Here is a 16,887-nt window from a genome sequence, read left to right as displayed (position 1 = left end):
GGTGTCAGCAGAGAGCAATGTTTTCAGACAAAAGAAATTGACAAATTTCTGTTTCATATAACAGCTAATAAGTACTGGAAGGATTAAGATTTTTTAATAGAAGAAATTTACAAATCTCTGTTTAATTTTCAGGCACCAGTTGATTTGAAACCAATTGTTTACTTGTTTCCACTAGAGTTCCCCTTTAAATGGGTGGATAAATAAACATAAAACTGATGGTTGCATGCATGTGAAACCATAGCTACAGGATGCTGTGTGGTTTTGCCTGCACTCTATCACAACTGGCACCTGCCCCCTGTAGTCTTTGAATGACACTCCACTGCGGCTTTTTACATTTCCTATTAGGCTGGTGTCACACACACAGCAGTATTTGGGATAACTACCACTGCAGTATTTGAACCAAAGCCAGAAGTGGATTCAGCAGAATGAAAACCCGCCATGTGTGACACCAAGCCTTAGCGAATGGACACTCCATATCTCCAGGTCCTATAAGGCAGACACTGGCGAGTTTCCAGTCTAGCAAAACCAGCAGCGGGACCCCCGCGATCAGGCATCTTATCCCCTATGCTTTGGATAGGGGATAAGATGTCTTAGGGCCGGAGTCCCCCTTTAAACTTGCACACTGCCTCCTTTTTCAGATATTTCTGCTTCATTTTTCCAGCTTGTTACCCAAATTACAGACCACCACTCCACTCTAGAAGAGGATAGATAGATATACATAGATAGATAAAATAGCAGAAAATCTGGGCAGCACTCAGGTATAGTAAAAAAGGTGCTAGCTGTGTATAGACTTAAGTTGAGAAGTCCCACAAATACATATGGACAGAGGAACAGCAGCACTCCAATTAGCATTAAAATGTGGCATTTTATTCACCAAGCATCAGAGCGACGTCTCGGCCAAGGGCTTAACAATGCCTGAGAGAGACGGCCGAAACGTCGCTCTGATGTTTGGTGAAAAAGCCAAATTTTTCACGCTAACTGGCGTGCTGCTGTTCCTCTGTGCCTATAGATAGATACTCTTCTACAGTGGATTTGTGGTCTATAACCTAGGACAGGCATAGGCAACCTTCTGCACTGCAGATCTCCCATGATGCTCCTACTGCCAAAATGCTACCAAAGCATCAAGAGAGATGTAGCCCAAAACATCTGCAGTGCCTAAGGTTGTCTATGCCTGATCTAGGCAATGAGCTGTCAACAAGGGTAGGAAAAGAGCAGGAATATCAGGAGATATATGCTAAAGTGTTTGCCTTGACGTGCCCCCCAATAATAACTGTTTATTGAGATGGAAGTAGCCCTTTAAAGGGGTACTCCGGCACTAAGACATCTTATCCCCTATCCAAAGGATAGGGGGTAAGATGTCTGATCACGGGGGTCCCTGATCGCAGGACCCCCGCAATCAGACATCTTATCCCCCTATCTTTTGGATAGGGGATAAGATGTCTTAGGGACGGAGTACCACTTTAAGGCAGCTATGGGTACCTGCAGGTTTCCAGGGTAGGTAGTAATTAGAACATATTAGGAGGTACACTACAGATAGCATAAATCCATACACATGCCTCTATATATACATATATATACACACACACACACACACACGCTATGCTGACATGCCTAGGGCTCTGGTGAATAAATACCTTAAGAAGAACAAAGAACTCAAATATCCTGCGGAATGACGGCGGGAAGAGACGGGCATAGGTGACTGCCATCTTAAAGAATAGGGCATGGAAGAGGCGATCCCGCACATTGATCAGGGGGTTCTGGTTGAGGTTGGGGGTCCGAACCCGGTTTCCATTAGTGTTATTAATAGGAATGTTCCCCTGGTTCTCAGACATCTTGACAGCTCCTTAGAAAAGAAACAAGGACATGTCAGCAGATGGATACAGTCAGTAGGTACTGGCCCATACAGTACTAAGGTGAATGCTATCCTATAGCCCCTCCACATAACTACACAGCAGCCAGCAGCACTGTGTATACACTGCGGGACATCCAGCACAGCCCCTGCCGCATCCACCCGGCGTCCCCGTGCATACCTACCAGTGCTTCTGCGCGGTGGAACCCCGCTCTTGCCCCTATACCTGTGGGGAGGGGACCCTTGGAGCTAACGGGGTCGTACGGTCTCTAATTATCACCAACTTCCGGTCTCTCTTCCGCTTCCTGTGGCCTCGGCCATTGCGGTGACCGTGAAAGAGAATGTGCGAAGCAGTATGGGAAAGTAGGCGGCGCTATGCTAATATGATAAGAAGTTACGCCGTCCACAATGCATTGTGCACAAAGTGGTTATCTTGAATTCGTTGTCAGAAACAATGGCAGAAGCGAAGTGTTTATAAGAAGAGCATGGGTAGTATATAGTCTGTGGGAATACACCGCGTAAAGTGTAAAGATGTAACTTGAGTTACTCGCCCTAATCTAAACTTATACCATCGAAAGGACCATATATACCTAGTGCGCCACCTATTGGTTTGTGCTCGCTTCGGCAGCACATATACTAAAATTGGAACGATACAGAGAAGATTAGCATGGCCCCTGCGCAAGGATGACACGCAAATTCGTGAAGCGTTCCATATTTTGCTTCTTTATTGCATTATCTTTGTTTCTTTATCACCAGTGCTCCATATTGTAATATTATAGTGTGGACTGAATACAAAGTGTTCATCTAAAAAATATCAATAGAACAATAGTTATCAAAATATATACACCCACAAAAAGGTTACATATAGATTGCAAGGGCAGTGTTTCCTGACCAGTATGCCTCAGGCGGTTGGAAAACTACAACTCCTAGCATGCCCGGAGAGCCAAAGGGTCGACCACGTTTTTGCCTGCGGTCGGTAAACCGCATACGGCCGAAAACGAAGCCGACCAGAGGTTGCGGTTCACTCCAGTCGGCTCATAGACTTGCATTAAATACGGTTCCCGAATACGGCTGAGTGCGGGCGCTGCGATTAAGCCCCGCCCCCTCCTCCAAACCGTATACGGGAACCGTATTTAAGAAAACGTGGTGTGAACCCAGCCTTAGAAATCCATTGGCACCCAGCAACCATGTTGTCGGGCTGCCACTGGTATTACAAAGCCCCAAAGATCCATTACACGGATGTAATGGGTTAAACTGCCAGTTTCTCAGGTCCTGGCGGTTAGCGCAGGGGGGGGGGGGGGGCAGCTGTCATTCTGATTAGAGATGAGCGAACTTACAGTAAATTCGATTCGTCACGAACTTCTCCGCTTGGCAGTTGATGACTTTTCCTGCATAAATTAGTTCAGCTTTCCGATGCTCCGGTTGGCTGGAAAAGGTGGATACAGTCCTAGGAGACTCTTTCCTAGGAATGCATCCACCTTTTCCAGCCCACCGGAGCACCTGAAGGCTGAACTAATTTACGCAGGAAAAGTCATCAACTGCCGAGCCGAGAAGTTCGTGACGAATCGAATTTACTGTAAGTTCGCTCATCTCTAATTCTGATAGCCAAGATCCTGGCATGGAAGACCTGTGCCAGGCATCTAGGCTACCACTGTAAAAAAGGTGGCGGCCAAGCCTACGGCATTTTAATGACCAACCTTTAAAAGGGGTTTTCTAACTTATAGAAAAATTTGCGCACCAAATTAGAAACGGAGGTGGGGTGGACGTCTCTCAGCCGCGCTCTTTTGCTCATACATGTGGGTAATGTGTTTCACTGCCGTGCTATTACCTGTAATTTATGCACTTTATTTGTGAATGAGCACTTTCGAATTATCATGCGGCTCTAAACATTAGTGGGCTGGCGTTATGTCTACATATACTGTATCGAGATTACGGCTCAAGAGACTTCCCATTTTGTCAGGTGCCATTCCTGCTTTATATTGTGTGATTTTAATCAATAAAATCGAGCTTTGTTTGCATCACTTCTGTGTCTGCCACAGTTTTTCTGTATAGGTTTAGTAATTATGGGATTAAAATGCTGACAACTTTTTTTCAGACAACGACAGTCTTAAAACAATCACGGAAAAATCGGGTAAATGATCTGTTTTGACTAACTTTAAACTAATGTGTTGTGTATGGGCACCTTTACTGTCACCATCACTGTACAGTGGTCCCTCAAGTTACAATATTAATTGGTTCCAGGACGACCATTGTATGTTGAAACCATTGTATGTTGAGACCAGAACTCTATGGAAACCTGTCAATTGGTTCTGAAGCCACCAAAATGTCATCCAAAAATAGGAAAAAGTGAGAATTAAAGAAAACTAAGTAGATAACTAATAAAGATAAAGCAAATCATTACATATAAAAGTAAGAAAGATCTGCTGGGAGCTGTATATCACGGTCTATGTCAGTGTTTCCCAAGCAGGGAGCCTCCAGCTGTTGCAAAACTACAACTCCCAGCATGCCCGGACAGATGGCGGATGGTCCCGGGACCAGCGATCATGTCCTGGGGCCAGTGATCGCAGCGGGACCCGTGGCGGTACCGGACAGACAGCGCGGGACCGGCGGAGGCAGCGGCGGACGGAGCTGTGAAGATCAGTGGTAAGTGATCTTCACTGCTGCGTTCCAGGAGTTGCCAAACTACAACTTCCAGCAAGGCCCACAGTTTGGAGACCACTTTGTAGTGGTGTCCAAACTGTGCTCTTACAGATGTTGCAAAACTACAACTCCCAGCATGCCCAGACAGTCCAGGCATGCTGGGAGTTGTAGTTCTGTAACATGTGGCCCTTCAGATTTTGCAGCACTACAACTCCCAGCATGGCTGGACAGTCTGGGCATGCTTTGAGTTGAAGTTTTGCAGCATTTGGAGGGCTGTGACCAAACTGTGACCCTGCAGATGTTGCAAAACTAACTCCCAACATGTCTTTCGGCGGTCTGGGCATGCTGGGAGTTGTAGTTTTGCAACAGCTGGGGGCACCCTGCTTGGGAAGCACTGGTCTATGTAGAGGACAGGAGCTTCTTCAGGGTCCTGTACAGTACATGCAATGTCCTAAAAAAAAGTAATGGAGTCGCCCTCACCTGGTGTCCAAAGGAGCAGCTAACCCTGGCACAAAGAGTACAGAACATGTAATACCTCCCTGTACTGTAGGGGGCGCTACCAGACATCAGTCAGTGCATACGCTTCAGTAATACAGGGGTTTTACAAGTGAATGCCCATTCTGATTGGTCGCTTCAATGACACGTTTCACAGATCTAGACTGTCCATAACATTGTATGTTGAGTCTGGTTTCAAGTTACAATGGTCCAGAAAAGACCATTGTATGTTGAAACTATTGTATGTTGAGGCCATTGTAAGTTGAGGGATCTCTGTACATTTACAGCTTTTAGTTTACTAGTTTTGAGTATGCGCCTGTTCTTCTGACATCTAGTGGCCAATATGAAAATTACCATGTAATAGCTTGTATAAAAACTCATATACATTACACTGCAAGGGACGAGCTGTGATAACTAGAGATGAGTGAACTTACAGTAAATTCGATTCGTCACGAACTTCTCGGCTCAGCAGTTGATGACTTTTCCTGTTTAAATTAGTTCAGCCTTCAGGTGCTCCGGTGGGCTGGAAAAGGTGGATGCATTCATAGGAAAGAGCCTCCTAGGACTGTATGCACCTTTTCCAGCCCACCGGAGCACCGGAAAGCTGAACTAATTTATGCAGGAAAAGTCATCAACTGCCGAGCCGAGAAGTTCGTGACGAATCGAATTTACTGTAAGTTCGCTCATCTCTAGTGATAACCACAAAATCATGTTTTCACTCATATTCATACTGCTGGTCAGTGGACTAAAATTATTTCTGGTCATTAAACCAGGGAGCCAAGATCTAGGGACACAAATGCTGCAGCTAAATTGTGCCAGTCACAGTGCCTCTATAAGACTACTGAAAGCACCCTGGTTTCACAGGCTAGAAATGTATCAGGTGAAAACATATGTTATCAATGGGGGGAGATTTATCACAGCTGTCTATGTCCGGCATCAATATAGACCAAACTACAGGGCGTTAGGCCGGTCTATTGGGCGCACGGCTCTTGATAAATTCTGCGCACAGACTTTCAGCCGATGCGACTTGTCGCTGAAAAGTCGCTTTTGATAAATTCAGCACCAATGCATTTTTCAATGCATTTCAGTCTAAAATAGACTAGAATGCATCATGTTCTAAAAATCCTCTAGAGCAAAAGTCGCAGAAAAGTCACAAATATTTAGACTGCGACTTTCTGTGCGACAAATTTAGACAAGAAAAACCAGTCTAAATCCTTTGATAAATCTCCCCCAATGTCTGTGATACAAAAATCTGTAAACCTGCTAGCAGTGCTTGGCTACTGAGGCCACATAATCTATATATATATATATATATATATATATATATATATATATATATATATATATATATATATATATATAACTCAACATGTGTGTGTGTGTGTGTGTGTGTATGTATGTGTGTATGTTCCAGCATCACGTCCAAATGGCTAAAGATATTAACATGAAACTTGGCACACTTGTTACTTATATGTCAACAACAAACATAGGATAGGTAATTTAACCCTTAATCACCCCCATTTGCCAGGGGCGGGGTTTATGTTTAAAGTCCCATACAAGTCTATGGGAAATATATGTTACTGCATAACTTCCAAACGGCTGGAGATATTTCCATAATACTTGGTCACATGTTACTTATATATCCACTTAACATATAGGATAGTTAATTTAACCCTTAACTACCCCCATTTGTAAGGGTCAGGGCTTTTGTTTAAAGTCCCATGCAAATCAATGGGAAATGTATGTTCCCACATAACTTCCGTACAGCTGGAGATATTTCAATACCTGGTACACATATTACAGGTCGGGATAGGAGGTCAAGATAGGAGGTCGGGATAGGAGGACGGGATAGGAGGTCGGGATAGGAGGAGGGGATAGGAGGACGGGATAGGAGGTCAGGATAAGAGGTCGGGATAGGAGGTCAAGATAGGAGGTCGAGATTGGATGACAGGATAGGAGGACAGGATAGGAGGACGGGATAGGAGGTCGGGATACGAGGTCAGGATAGGAGGTCGGGATAGGAGGTCGAGATATGAGAACGGAATAGGAGGACAGGATAGGAGGTCGAGATAGGAGGATGAAATAGGAGGACAGGATAGGACGGGATAGGAGGACGAGATAGGAGGTCGAGATAGGAGGACGGGATAGGAGGTCAAGATAGGAGGTCGAGATAGGAGGACGGGAAAGGAGGATGGGATAGGAGGTCGGGATAGGAGGACGAGATAGGACGGGATAGGAGGACGAGATAGGATGGGATAGGAGGGCGAGATAGGAGGTCGAGATAGGAGGATGGCATAGGAGGACGGGATAGGAGGTCAGAATAGGAGGACGGGATAGGAGGAAGGGATAGGAGGACGGGATAGTTGGTTGGGATATGACAACAATATATGAGGACGGGATATGAAGTCAAAAGCTTCCTCCTTTGTTTATTTTCCTTCCCAACAAGGATTAGGAAGGAAAAACCGGGTAACACCAGGTACTCAGCTAGTAACATCAATACATTAAGCAGCCCATACATTAGTGAATTATATACACTGCTCAAAATAAAGGGAACACTAAGATAACACATCCTAGATCTGAATGAACTAATCGTATGAAATACTTTCAGCTTTACATAGGTGAATGTGCTGAGAACAAAATCACTCAAAAATTATCGATGGAAATCAAATTTATGAACCCATGGAGGTCTGGATATGGAGTCACACTCAAAATCAAAGTGGAAAACCACACTACAGGCTGATCCAACTTTGATGTAATGTCCTTAAAACAAGTCAAAATGAGGCTCAGTAGTGTGTGTGGCCTCCACGTGCATGTATGACCTCCCTACAACGCCTGGACATGCTCCTGATGAGGTGGGGGATGGTCTCCTGAGGGATGTCCTCCCAGACTTGGACTAAAGCATCCACCAACTCCTGGACAGTGGATGGAGCGAGACATGATGTCCCAGATGTGCTCAATCAGATTCAGGTCTGGGGAACGGGCGGGCCAGTCCATAGCATCAAAGCCTTCCTCTTGCAGGAACTGCTGACACACTCCAGCCACATGGGGGGACATTTATGAATGTTTGCTTCTGTATTCCTTTTTTTAGTTATTTTTTTCTTACAATTTTTTTGCTTATGTGCGACTTGTTTATCAGCTGGTTTCAGCCTGTTGATAAATGTCTTTCACGTAAGCAATCTTTCTTTTTTTTTTTTGCCTTGGTAGTGGCTTTTTCTGCTCCATGTCTGAGCTGGAGTAAATTTAGTAAGTTTTTTCATGCAATGTGACTTTTTTGCGACTTTTGCACTTGATAAATCTCTGACCACTGCAAGTCAAAAATCACTTTTTGCTTTGGTAAGCAAGATTTTTATTATTTGCTTAGGACACTGAACATGTAAAAAGTTGCAGAAAAAAGAGCATAGTCACACATGCGACTTTTTTGCGACAATTTTAAGCAAAATAAAACCTACTAAATGCTTTGATAAATGTCCCCCATGAGGTCTAGCTTTGTATTGCCTTAGGAGGAACCCTGGGCCAATCGCACCAGCATATGGTCTCACAAAGGTCTGAGGATCTCATTTCGGTACCTGATGGCAGTCAGGCTACCTCTGGCAAGCACATGGAGGGCTGTGCAGCCCCCCAAAGAAATGCCACCCCACACCATTACTGACCCACCGCCAAACAGGTCATGCTGGTGGATGTTGCAGGCAGCAGAACGCTCTCCACAACATCTCCAGACTCTGTCACCTCTGTCACATGTCCTCAGTGTGAACCTGCTTTCATCTCTGAAGATCACAGGGCGCCATTGGCAAATTTGCCAATCTTGGTGTTCTCAGGCAAATGCCAAACGTCCTGCACGGTGTTGGGCTGTAAGCACAACCCCCACCTGTGGACGTCATGCCCTCATACCACCCTCATGGAGTCTGTTTCTGACCGTTTGAGTGGACACATGCACATTTGTGGCCTGCTGGAAGTCATTTTGCTGGGCTCTGGCAGTACTTCACCTGTTCCTCCTTGCACAATGACAGAGGTAGCGGTCCTGCTTCTGGGTTGTTGATGTACTGGCCTCCTGGTAGTGCCTTCATGCTCTGGACACTAAGCGGACAGACACAGCTCGCATTGATGTGCCATCCTGGATGAGCTGCACTACCTGAGCCACTGTGGGTGGGTTGTAGACTCCGTTTCATGCTACCACTAGAGTGAAAGCACCGCCAGCATTCAAATATGACCAAAACATCAGCCAGGAAGCAACTGACCAACTGAGAAGTGGTCTGTGGTCACCACCTGAAGCACTACTACTTCATGGGGGGGGTGTCTTGCTAATTGCCTATAATTTCCACTTGTTGTCTGTTCCATTTGCACAACAGCATGTGAAATTGATTGTCAATCAGTGTTGCTTCCTCGTGTGATTTCACAGCCGTGTGATTGACTTGGAGTTATATTATGTTGTTTATGTGTTACCTTTATTTTTTGAGCAGTGTATGTTATTGGTGATTTAGAAGAAGAAAAAAAACACAGTAAGTCACATGTTGCAAAAACGCTGCATATTTCATGATAGGAGAATACGCAGCGTATTTCTCGCTGTGCAGAGGATTTTTCACAACTTGAAATAAGTTGCATGTATGCAATGTGGGACCCTACCCTACCGCTATGGATTCACATCATTAGGGCAAAACAGCTAATTACATTTAAAAAAAAGGAAAAAAAAGCTGAATTTGCAGATAAATGAATTAATTTGTTTTATTAAAGGGGTGCTCCGCGGAATTGAACTTATCAGACACTTATCCCCTATCCACAGGATCTCCTGTATGGGGCCCGTCCTACTTACTCGTACTTAGCGTTCTCATGCCCCTACCTTTCCGGACATGGACAAGTGATGGCCTACTCAGCCAATCACTGACTAATGCAGGATATCGCTGCAGCCAGTGATTGGCTGAGCAGGTCATCACTTGCCCATGTCCAGGAAGGGTCTAGGCGCACCAAGGACGACTAAGTAGGATGGGCCCTGTACGGGCAGGGGGGGGACCCAGTGGTCAGATACAAGACATGCGAACATACAAACAACAAATCATTGAATAGCTGATGCGAATTAGGAAAAATTGTGCATTTTTCAATGAACAATCTCTTAGTGAGTCTCTCTTTATCTGTGATGATTTTAATCCAGTCAACTTGAAACAGAATTTTGCGCCTATGATTGTAGAATACTCTTCTGTGTGGCTGCCATCAATAGAAGCCATTTAGTATGAAGGGACAGTGGGTCGGAACCCAAGTCTTTATACACACACACACACATATATATATGATCCGGAGTCTGGGGTAAATGTACTCCATTGGGGACATTCATCATTGTAGACACAGATCTACCTTTTTACACTGCTTGTCTAATTTACACTCTTGCTCAAAATATACAAAAGTTGCGCACGTCCTTTGATAAATTTTGCACAAATATAGAAAGCCCCCCCTCGCTCGACCATGCACTCCTTCTCTACCTCACACTTCACAGAGCTGGGGCATTTTCCCGCGTTGCACTACTCACATAGCTAGAAGTGCCGAAGCAGCAGTGTGTGCCAAACAAAACTCTGCACAATAGTAAAATCATAAATCTTTATAAAGTACACAGAATGTCTGGGTTTAAAAAATATGTAATTTTGCTAAACAATCTGTCCCCTAACCTCTATTTCAGTGTTTACAAGAATGCCTCCAAGTTTTGCAAAACTTGCAGTTTTGCCAAAGCTGGAGGCACCCTGGTTGGTAAACACTGTGTACATTTACCAGAGCTGAGTGTATGATCATGTACGTATAATAGAAATTAGTGTGCGGCATGTGTATGGAGCAGAGCTCAATGTGTGATTATGTGTATGCATGACCACGCACACACTCAGCTCTGCTGCATACACATAATCATACACTTAGCTCTGCTGCATACACATGATCACTCACTCAGTTCTGCTGCATACACATGATCACTCACTCAGCTCTGCTGCATACACAGTCACACACTCAGGTCTGCTGCATACACACAATCACACACTCAGCTCTGCTGTATATACACAATCACATACTCAGCTCTGCTGCATACACACAATCTCACACTCAGCTCTGCAGCATAAACACAGTCACACACTCAGCTTTGCTGCATTTACACAATCACACTCTCAGCTCTGATGCATTTACACAATCACATACTCAGCTCTACTGCAGTTACACAATCACACATTCAGCTCTGCTACATACACACAATCTCATACTCAGCTCTGCTGCATACATACAATCTCACACTCAGCTCTGCTGCATACACACAGTCACACACTCAGCTCTGATGCATTTACACAATCACACACTCAGCTCTGCTGCATATACACAATCACACACTCAGCTATGCTGCATATACAAAATCTCACACTCAGCTCTGCTGCATACACACAATCTCACACTTAGCTCTGCTGCATACACACAGTCACACACTCAGCTCTGATGCATTTACACAATCAAACACTCAGCTCTGAACCATCTACACAATCACACACTCAGCTCTGCTGCATACACACAATCTCAGACTCAGCTCTGCTGCATACACACAGTCACACACTCAGCTCTACTGCATTTACACAATCACACACTCAGCTCTGATGCATTTACACAATCACACACTCAGCTCTGCTGCATATACACAATCACATTTTCAGCTCTGCTGCATACACATGATCAAACATATACATAGACCTAACAGCCCTACCTCCTTCTCCCTCCCTGCACATACATGGTATTCTTAGCTGTACGGTGACAATGGTTACAGTCTACACAGGTGCAATCTCCTGCACTCATCAAGAACAGCAGGAGTTTAAATTTTACACAGTTCAAAGTTTGAAAATTCTACCTCCTCATAGCTCATCGGACCACCACGGTGGTCCCGTTCAGCTCTGCTGAGCTGCCAGGAAGTATTTCTGGATATTTTAGAGCGGTGATCAGATTTGATTGCTGTGTCTAATGGGTTAATACCGGCATCACCGCAAACGGGTGATGGCCTCTCCAAAGTGCCGGAACATTACAGCTATTACTGGGGTGACCCCGATTTAGAGCGAAGTTTTACACGTCCTCCGTGCTGGTTTATTTTTGCGTAATTATTTTGCTACTTGTGCAAACTTTGAACGTCTATACTAAAAATACGCACTTGATTGAGGTACACTGCATAATTTGCTCTACCGTAGACTGCAACTTAGAATTCCAGATGTGTTCAAAAAATATGCAAAAAAAAATACACGCAAAATACACAATTGCACAATTTGTTTAATGCAATACAGAGCCTGAAAACAGTGTAGAAATAATGATAAATCTTCCCCCATATGTATATAGTACATGCAATGCAAGCATAGCTTACATGCCTCAGATATAGGGGCAATGCCAAAGACAATGAAAAATATCCGCTTTTGCCAGAGATCATGTAGGACAGCAGGGGCTACAATAAGAAGAAGAAATTTGGGCATTTTAAGAGAAAAATACACTCTATTAAATTTATAAGGGCCATTGATTTATAGCTATGATAAGGCAGTAGGGTATTTAGTTTTACTATGGTCCGTAGCTCTTGAATCAGCAGGTAGTTGAGATGTCCACTTTTCTAGACTAGGAGAAGAGTTATCCCATTTTAGCCGGGGTTTAAAGGAGTACTCCTGTGGAAAACAATGTTTTTAAAATCAACTGGTGCCAGAAAGTTAAACATATTTGTAAATTATTTCTATTTAAAAATTGTTATCCTTCCAGTACTTATCAGCTGCTGTATGCTCAACAGGAAGTTATTTTCTTTTTGAATTTCTTTTTCTATCTGACCATATTGCTCTCTTCTGAAACCTCTGTCCATGTCAGGAACTGTCCAGAGCAGGAGACGATTTCTATTGAGATTCGCTCCTACTCTGGACAGTTCCCAACATGGACAGAGGTGTCAGCAGAGAGCACTGTGGTAAGACAAAAAGGAAATTCAAAAATAAAAGAACTTCCTCTGGAAGCAGCTGATAAGTACTGGAAGGATTAAGATTTTTTAATAGAAGTAATTTACAAATCTGTTTAACTTTCTGGCGCCAGTTGATTTAAAAGAAAATGTTTTCCAGCGGAGTACCCCTTAAAGTAGTTTATAGAGAAAACTTTAAGAGAATGGAGTGTGTTTAGCCATGACTGAGACAACATTCAAGGAGTGATCCCTAACTGCAGATGGAATGAGTCGCAGTACTGAATCTACATAATGTCCCTTATTTACTAAGAGTGGAGTGTAGGTTTCTTTGCGGGTTTTAATTCCCTACAATTTATTTTCCACGGTATTTACTAAGGTTTCCCTACATTTTCCACTTTCCCTATACTTTGCTTTATTTACACATGCTCTGATCTGTCGGGTTTTCCTCAGCTCAAATCCACCACATTTTATGTGGAAACCTTAGTAAATATGTTGGGTTTTTGTGAAAATGTCGGGAACCAGCCCCTTTTTGGAGACCACGTTTTCTTAGCAAAATGAAGAGTTAGTTGGGGTTTTTTCAATTCTGGCACAAATTCTGGCGCACATTCTGGCGCAGACAGAATTTGTGGTGCAGATTCTGGCGCAGACAGAATTTCTGGCGCAATGCGACAGAATCTGGCGCACAACCCGACAAAACATGTCAGGTTTGCAATAGTAAGTGAGGGCCAATGTCTGAGTTGAATATAGCAAAAATGATAACAAACTAGCGGAGGAGAGGCCTCAGCAAAAGAGAGTGGAGTATACCGGTCAGACAAGAGGACCCACACATAACACAATTACGGAGTTCCAAAAACCTATATAAAGGAGGTGGCCTACCATTAAAAAATGAAGGATTGTCCCAAAAAGGTAGTAATACCAAAATATAAGGATCAACTTTACAAACTAATTGGGAAATCCTCCAGCTTTTTTCAGCCCTTTATTTGTCAGTAAAATAAAATAGCCTCTTTTTGCATTTGGGATATTTTTGGGGCCATTTACAGCCCAAAATACATGGTAAAAATTCAGAAAAGATAGCTGAGCTATATATGGCTGAAAATAAAGGGCCTTACACTTACATTTTTAGCTCTAATAATTACAGTTGTAACTTTACTGTGTGAAAACAAACAGCACTTTTCTCATTGGCTTCAACAGAGTCCACTAGGAGAAATATGTTTTTTTTTGCTCTTTGTTAAGCCATAAAACAGCATTTTTATGGCCCACAAAATGGAAAATAAAATCTATTTGTGCACCTATGGCTTTAGGCATTTTTCTAGCCTTTACAAGAGCCATGGCGGAGAGCACATTTGGGGCCGATACAGTATGATGCATTCTGCATAAAGATAATCCTGACACATCACATTGGCTTATAGCAGACTTTCTTCAAGAAGGTTATAGAAGGTGCTATGTTACACCTCCCAACATTATTTGTTCTGCACTGTTTGAGTTGCTTGGTGCCTGTTCAGAAGCGTGATAGAAACACCAAGAGAGTCCAGAGAACACCTGCTTGAGCCCACAGTACTAAAGATGGTGAGTAAAAGGAGTGCTGGCATTTAAAACCTACTGAAAAGACTCTGCATACTTGTTTCTTGTGGGAAAAAGCTATTTAAAGCCAACCGTAACTAGACATTGTTTTCAGAACTATTTTAAGTCAAGAAGCGTGTAAATAGTGATCTGCATTCACAGACTTGTTCTTTTGTCTAACATTATTCGCCAGAAGTAGGACCAGATTCCATGTGGTAAATATTGACAGGCAGACACGACAACTGATCCCTTCACCATCAGATGGAAATACAGCTTTTTAATGGAACTGGCAATGTTATTTGTAATAATGCATTCTGATATTTTGCTATCAAAGGGAAAATATTCTTTACACCCATAGGCATGTCTACAGCTTTAGCACACATAGCAGCTGCCTAGCATTTGGGGTTCAGAGGAAATGATGCTGAGCCCTCCGCTATAAAGAACAATAACAATTCCACTTCTGATTTCATCACAACCTTCGGAGATGTCATTGCACGTACATAACATATTAGCAAGGATTTTCTGAAATAGCTCACAAGAAATAAACTTTAGCGCCAATTTACTGTATATTCAGCAACAAATAGGCTCTGATAGGGACCAATTCCTATGCAGGAACAGCCTTGAGGAGAAGAAGTCACCCAGCTATAGCACTAAATGGGTATTCCAGCCACTAAAATTGTACCCCATATCCACATATTTCGGCTGTGAGAATTGACATGTCCATTCTTGAAGCAGAAATTAAGGCCTTGTTAGGACTTCCTATTGACATCACTGGGGCTTTGATTCCGGGCAGATATGAAGACAGAATCTGTGTGCTACAGATTCTCCAAAGCATATTAGCAGTATTAAAGGTATCATGTATTAGAAGAGAAGGAGTCCGGCACTACAGGACTAAGGCTGAGGTTGAACAGACAGCTGGTGTGGATAACACAGGGATCCCTAGAAGATGGTGTAGGACAAGGGGGTGCAAAAATCCATGGAGATGCAGATACAAATGTAACAAAGAAAACAAGGACTGCACTCACCGTTCATACAGCGTTTATTGAAAGTTGTCAGGCAAAGCGAACTGGTACAAGAGCAGAGGCAAAGGACGTAACCAGGACAGGCTGTTTCACACTTAGTTGTGCTTCTTCAAGCCGGTATGACCGGCTTGAAGAAGCTCAACTAAGTGTGAAACAGCCTGTCCCGGTGACGTCCCCTGCCACTGCTCTTGTACCAGCTCGCTATGCCTGACGACTTTCAATAAACGCTGTTTGGACGGTGAGTGCAGTCCTTGTTTTCTTTGTTAAATTAGTATTAAAGATATAATTTGACTAATCCCCTTGTGATTGCTCTGTGTGTATCTACAGCTTTGTACTAAGTTGGTACTGATCTGACAGATTCCCTTTAATTACAAAAGACTTTTGATATGTCATAGAGACATATTAAAATATTTGATTGGCTGAGTTCTGACGCCAACCAGTCACTAGAACAAGCCGGTAGAATTGTGCCCTTAGTGCCATTTTCTCCCGGATCTGTGTCTCGTGACTGAAACAGTCTCCTAATGCAAGTCTACAGGACTGTCTTACCTACATAGATACAGAGCTAGGAAAGAAGCGTTTGGCCGCTCATTCTAGTGATCAGCCAGTGTCTGAATACTCAGATCTTGACCAATAGAAACTTTTTGACATGTTCCTAAGACTTCAGCCCTTTCGATGTAGCATTCTTGCTAAGGCTTTGTGGCAAAATCTGTTGTGGATTTGCAGCAAAAAAATGCATGTGGACCTACCTTAATAGAATTAGGGTTAAGGGGGTTGTCAGGCAGAAAAGTATTTGTTACATGTTACTGGGGCTACAAGGAACATAACTAAACCAAATTTCTCCTGTAATAAAGGTTCCTATTGTATGACAGTATGCAGACGTGAGAAATTGATAAAAGAAGTCTAGTGGAACATGATATAACATTTCACTGTCATTCTGTAGTATTTTTAACGCCCTCCAACAGAGGCTCCCTAGGTGTCATGTATGCAGGTGTGTATCTCTACTTCGTATCACAGTGCCCGTGTTGGTGCTGCGGCCTCACAGGTAATGAGTAGGAATTCTTTACAACACAGCTGACTCTGGAAAATATGGAAATGTAGAAATAAGAGCATAGATGATCCTCTCCTAGACAATCTTCTAACTGATTTATGACCAAATCAAAACTGTCCTTTTGTTATAAATCAGCTCAGAAGATCATTCAGGAAAGGAGACAGAGGTGCAGACAACTACTGCCTTATCTGACATTAGGTAGGTGACCACCTCACCTGTAAATAAATCAAATAGGGGGAGATTTATCGAAACCTGTCCAGAGGAAAAGCTGCTGAAAAGATCGCTTCTTTCATTTTTCACAAGGCCTCTGCAAAATGAAAGAAGCAATCTGATTGGTTGCTATGGGCAACTG

General features: G+C 43.3%; 2 protein-coding genes and 1 non-coding gene across 5 annotated transcripts in view; 2 read left to right on the top strand and 1 right to left on the bottom strand.

Annotated features, from left to right (window-relative positions):
- The window catches only part of TMEM259 (transmembrane protein 259), a 35,765-nt gene extending 33,579 nt beyond the window's left edge, over positions 1-2,186 (bottom strand). For 2 of the 3 annotated variants that reach the window (XM_056517691.1, XM_056517706.1), the window contains exons 1-2: positions 2,035-2,186; positions 1,635-1,843 (exon numbers count right to left, since the gene is read on the bottom strand). In XM_056517691.1, the coding sequence (XP_056373666.1) occupies positions 1,635-1,832 (198 nt within the window). In that variant the 5' untranslated portion in view covers positions 1,833-1,843; positions 2,035-2,186. Of the gene's footprint in view, positions 1-1,634; positions 1,844-2,030 lie in introns of all 3 variants that reach the window. The other variant, XM_056517696.1, reaches the window with a different exon arrangement.
- Positions 2,187-2,461: 275 nt separating this feature from the next.
- LOC130345267 (U6 spliceosomal RNA) lies at positions 2,462-2,568 on the top strand. Its single transcript, XR_008884002.1, has one exon. It is a non-coding gene; the product is annotated as a U6 spliceosomal RNA (small nuclear RNA).
- A 14,115-nt stretch (positions 2,569-16,683) lies between these two features.
- Positions 16,684-16,887, top strand: part of LOC130305772 (uncharacterized) — a 32,724-nt gene continuing 32,520 nt past the window's right edge. The window contains exon 1 of the mRNA XM_056552021.1: positions 16,684-16,733. The gene's annotated coding sequence lies outside the window, so the exon portion shown is untranslated. The remainder of the gene's footprint in view (positions 16,734-16,887) is intronic.

The sequence above is a fragment of the Hyla sarda genome, chromosome 1 (genome assembly GCF_029499605.1).
Source record: "Hyla sarda isolate aHylSar1 chromosome 1, aHylSar1.hap1, whole genome shotgun sequence".
NCBI classification, from domain to species: domain Eukaryota; kingdom Metazoa; phylum Chordata; class Amphibia; order Anura; family Hylidae; genus Hyla; species Hyla sarda.
Note: the sequence above shows the minus strand (reverse complement) of the source record. Positions and strands in the feature narration are given on the sequence as shown.